We start from the raw sequence: 5,501 nt of genomic DNA, 5'->3' as shown, positions 1-5,501 counted from the left end.
TTTAGCAAATGGCTGCAATATAACAAAGAGTGAAAAATTTAAGGGGGTCTGAATACTTTCCGTACCCACTGTATGTTCACATTAGTTAATGGAAGGAACATGAACAAACAATAAATAATGACATTTCTATTAAGTAACATTATATGTTAAAATGAAGAAATGCTGTATATTAAAGTCCATTTAAACTAATACATTAACTTATGTAGACAAAATACTTCCAAGGCACTCACGTGGTAAGATAAAAAGCCTTTAATGAACTGGGCTTAAATCATTACAACTAGTTAAAAGTAGATCTACGCGTTTCGGCAAAACAGCCGTCTTTTTCTCACTTTATATATATATATATATATATATATATATATTTATTTATGTATTTATTTATTATTATTATTATTTTTTTTATCATTCTGGTGAGTAAACAAAAAAATTTACTAGCCAATGGCGATTCAATTGCCAAGGTGTCCGTAGAGGGCTGAGTATGTGGAAAATAATGTGTTTTTTGAACCTTAAACCGCATAAACACATTTCATTACACCAAATACACCAAATAATGTACTTTTTAGCAACATCATATGACCCCTTTAAGATAAAGAAGAAACCTTGAATCCAGACTTAGCTATTAAAGAACGCCTTCTTGAGCTGGCACTTGTTTAAACAAATGTATGGTCCATTCTGTGAAATGGGTTCCTTTTCATGTTTGATTTTGTAGGTGATTATGATGTGGGAAGTGAATATGAGTTTTATAAGGTTTTAAATGTTCTGTCTGGGTTTATGAATACAAAAGTGTTTATATTTATACTAAAGTTTGGGGTCAGTAAATGTTTTGTATTTTTTGAGAGAAATTTATTATTTATTCAGTAAGGATGGTTTAAACTAGGGTTGCAAAGGGGTGGAAAATTTCCCAAAATTCCTGGAAGTTTCCAAAATTTCTGGAATGTTTCCGAAATTTTCTAGAAATGTTCCACTTTTTTGCAACCCTATTTTAAACTGATCAAAAGTGCCACTAAAAACATTGCTTTTCAAAATACTGTTCTTTTGAAATTTATATTTATCAAAGAATCCTGAGAAAAGTATCACAGTTTTCATAAAAAATATTAAATAGTACAACTGTTTTCAACATTGATAATAAGAAATGTTTTTAAGCACCAAATCAGCATATTAGAATGATTTCTAAAACACCACGTGAAACAGAATACTGGAGTAATGATGCTGAAAATTAAACTTTGCCATCACAGGGATAAATTGCATCTTAAAATAATAATACTTTCTGCCTTTTTGACCATAAATGCAGCTTTGGTCAGCATAAGAAACTTAAAAAAACTTACCAACCCCAACCTTTTGAATGGTAGTTTATGGGAGGGACATAAATGGCCTCAGTTTTGTAGAACAACCTTTATACAGTTTATACAGTTCACGCAGTTAAAATGAACTACAGCTCTAGGCAGAGTGAGATCACAGCTATTTTGATTTCTGTGCCTTGCAGACACTATGGGGAAACAGAACAGCAAGCTGACCCCTGAGGTAATGGAGGACCTGGTGAAGAACACAGAATTTAATGAACATGAACTCAAACAGTGGTACAAAGGCTTCCTGAAGGATTGCCCCAGTGGCCGACTCAACCTGGATGAGTTCCAGCAGCTGTACGTTAAGGTAGGGATGCTAGTCGCTCTGTGATACACTGGCTTTTCGTTGGTCTTGCTCCAGACTGAAGAGGTCACTGAGGAGTACATCATATGCGCCATGTGATTTACAAGTGGCTGGAAGAGCCCTCTGAGTCATTCAGTTGGATAGTCTGATGTATAACTGGCACCAAACTCAATTCAGATCTCCAGGGCTACGTTAGCTGGCTATTCATACGGCTGGCTTCTTTATGGCATGTCAAGCATGAACAGTTGCTGTCATAACGGGTTTGCTCTCTTTAGTAGTTTAGTCATTTAGATTTGTGAGGATATATATTACAGTTTTGACTGTCTGGCATGGAAACATTTTGCTGTAGATAACACTTTGTCTGCTGAGTGTATCTACTGTACAGCCTTGCAGTTCCAATTATAACATGACACTACCTGCTGCATAATATGAATATGAATTATGTAAAGACATTATACAAGATAATTTCTACTAACAGCCAAAGTAAATAACCACACATCTCACAGCTCTGCTCAGAAACCACAATGCTTTCAGATTGGCTTGAAATGAAAATAAATAACAGAAACCTGCTATAGGCCAAGCCTTTTAGGGATCAGGGATGGCAGGTTTTACAGCAAAAGGATATCAATGAGATAGTTTTATTAAAATCCAAGGGAGAGGAAATGGATGACCTCGCATTAGCAGGGCACTGAGTTCCTGCGGACTGGAATGAATGATTGTTTGTGTGTGTGTGTATGTGTGTGCGTGTGTGTGGGTGTGTGTGTGCGCTGGCTGACACACTGCTTGTGGCATAGCGATACTGGGAGGTGTTTTGTGATTGGCTTTGGTCAGTGATGAATCATCCTACTTGCTTTTTAATTTAACTAATGTGGCATGAGGTTTTTTAATTTTATTTATTTATTTATTTTTGTAAGCGATGCAGAATTACTGTTAATTTTCGACTTGTGTACCATTGCTTAATCTCGAAATTTCTTTATAAAAATTAGGGCTGAGCAAGTTAACGCGTTATTATCGCACACACAGACAAACCATGGGTCACAGGAGGGGTGGGATGTTGATCAGTACTGGCTTGGGATGGGCGTCATCCCGCGTCTCAACCAATGAGAGCATTTGGGGTGAGCCTAAGACTTCAGCGCTCAAATGAACATTCACAAACCACTGTTCACTGTTATTTTTAACAGAAAAGAATGCAACGTGCTCATAATCACAACTTCATAAGTGGGAAATAGGAAGTTTCCAATAGCACTTGAAGACAGCAGAGAAGCACTCTCGCTCAGCACAGTGGAGTGCATCGTTTTGTTAACTTTGTGGTTTATTATTTTGAGTCGTTTGTGACGCGGTAACACACGGCCCTCTCACAATATATTGCTTTACATATCTATCACTTTTGCCACTCAGAAATGTTCACGCAATCATGCTGCACGTATCAGAAGTTCCGCACTCCGGCGCAGTTAGCACTCACACTACATGCGTACCGTGCCCGAGCCCAACTGAACCGCGCTCTGGCCCACCTCTTCCAACCAAGCCAGGGATGGCTAAATGAACCGCTTAGTCAAACGAACCGGGCTTTGGGGGTCAAATGCGCTCGGGCACGGTTAAGATTGCCTAGTGTGAGTACACCCTTATTCTCCCGCATCCCACACACACGAGTCTCTACCCGCCCACACTCGCCCATCAAGTGCTGTCCCACACCGCACTCTGCTGCGTTGGGTCCTACGGGTCCCGCGATAGTGCAGGTCTCTAACGTTAAGCCTAAGGCTGATTTATACTCCTGCGTCGTACATTGTTGATACGGACTTGTTCTTTGCTTTCTTTTATTTTAAATAAGAAGGTGTAACATTAAAATATATATAAGTGCAAAAAACACAAAAAACTCAAATACATATGGAGGGAGGGGTACTAGCAGACCAATCAGAGCGCTTGCAGTCTGCGTAGAATTAACGCGCTGTAACATTTTTGGAGAGGTGCACGTCAGGCTACGCTCTAGCCTGCGTGCACTATGCACAGCCTACGGCATAGGTTCGATGCAGAAGTATAAATCAGCCTTTACTCAGAAGGTGCCTGTTATAATGTTATGATCGAGGCTCTGGACTCTACTGGAGCATAACTTGTTTTTCTATAACAAACTATAAAATATTTTCTATAAAAAACGTTAATGCCATGGCAGCGACAAATAGCTTTGGTTTTAAATTTAATTTGATTACATTAATGTTTAAGTTGTGATTTACAAGAAATACTTTAACTGCTACTATGTAAAAGGAATACGGCTGTAAAAAATGCGCCTTATTTGTTTAAAGTGTTTGCAAACCAAATGTTATTGCACTTTTGTTCATATAGCAGTACTTTTAAATGAAAAAGTGTGCAATACACTACTTTTTATTTAATTGAATTTTGTGCATAACAATGCAATTAATCGCAGAAAAATAATGCAATTAATCGTGATAAAAAATTTTAATCGGTGCCCAGCACTAATAAAAATGTAATAACATGTTAATAGTTAACAAGACAACATTTCTCATAACTAAAACTGAAATAAAAATAATATCTATATAGACATATTTTGAAAACCAAAAAATTATGAAAAAAATGACAAAAATACAAAATTACTAAAACTTTAACTAAAATTAACATGAAAGCAGAATATATATAAAAAAAATGAATGATAATGAAATAACACACACGCACACACATTATATATATATATATAAATCTTTTTATTTACAATATCAGCATGAACCAATATGTGTGGGTTTTCAGATATTTTATTTAGAATCTTTTTGAAAATTTATTTGTGGATACATTTCTTTCCTTACCACTTATCAGGTTTAAAGTATTTGAGATGCTATCTTTGTACCAGTATAGTTTTCTATAAATGTGGAGGCAATAATCTGAGCTCCTCTATATAGAATTATAGAGGGAATAATTTGAGCCCAGAAATGAGCATGATTTGTATGGGCAAAGCTTGGGAGGCTGCTGGCATTGTCTTTCCTTCTGTTTTTGTGGAAGCCATATTGGTTGCTAAATTTAGCATCTTTTCAATGATTCATGCTTTTTCAATAATAGGTTGCCAGACTAGACTGGGGGTGAGATCAGTTCTATGGATAAATGAACCGCTCTCTGTATTGATATTTGCAGATATTTGATACAGTTTGTACAGTAATCGTCTTTGGGGTCAGATGGTGTTGATCACATAAATCCACCTATTGATAACAACTGCATCTGAAACAATAGACATACAGAAAATATCAGGACAGACTATGAACTGGAATAAAATTACACTGCCTTATGTATTGATACGGGTGAACTTACAGAAAATTGTAATTAATGGAATGGAACGTGGAGTCGTGAAAAAGGCTGGCTATTTAAAGAGACATTATGTGGCAAATTTCCCATTCTATTCTTAGCATTTGACTCCATGGTAAAATACCTCAGTGCATATCCCTTCAGACTCCAGCAGTGCCACACTAACTGCAGTATAGGCATGGGCCGGTATGAGATTCTGACGGTATGATAACCTTAGATAAAAAAAATATCACGGTATTGCGATTACAGCTCTAATATATGTTATTTTTAAATGTCTGGGTAAAAAACAACAACTTTTTTTTCTCACTGAACGCAATATATTTTATTTTTAAGAAACATAGAACATTTTGGAACAGTAAACATGTCAGGCTAAATAATTAAAATAAATAATTGAATTCTTCTTAATTTAATTAAGTGCAGTCACTTAAAGGGATAGTTCACCCAAAAATGAAAATTCTGTCATCATTTACTCACCCTCATGTTGTTCCAAACCTGTATGAGTTGCTTTCTTATGTTGAACACAAAAGAAGATATTTTGAAGATTGCTGGTA

General features: G+C 36.2%; 1 protein-coding gene across 1 annotated transcript in view; it reads left to right on the top strand.

The window, feature by feature from the left end:
- Positions 1 to 5,501, top strand: part of LOC107698351 (visinin-like protein 1) — a 31,196-nt gene that overhangs the window by 5,048 nt on the left and 20,647 nt on the right. The window contains exon 2 of the mRNA XM_016499313.1: positions 1,484 to 1,650. Within this exon, the coding sequence (XP_016354799.1) occupies positions 1,489 to 1,650 (162 nt within the window). The 5' untranslated portion in view covers positions 1,484 to 1,488. The remainder of the gene's footprint in view (positions 1 to 1,483; positions 1,651 to 5,501) is intronic.

This window comes from Sinocyclocheilus anshuiensis, unplaced genomic scaffold, assembly GCF_001515605.1.
Source record: "Sinocyclocheilus anshuiensis isolate Anshui unplaced genomic scaffold, SAMN03320099.WGS_v1.1 scaffold1746, whole genome shotgun sequence".
Classification (NCBI taxonomy): domain Eukaryota; kingdom Metazoa; phylum Chordata; class Actinopteri; order Cypriniformes; family Cyprinidae; genus Sinocyclocheilus; species Sinocyclocheilus anshuiensis.
Note: the sequence above shows the minus strand (reverse complement) of the source record. Positions and strands in the feature narration are given on the sequence as shown.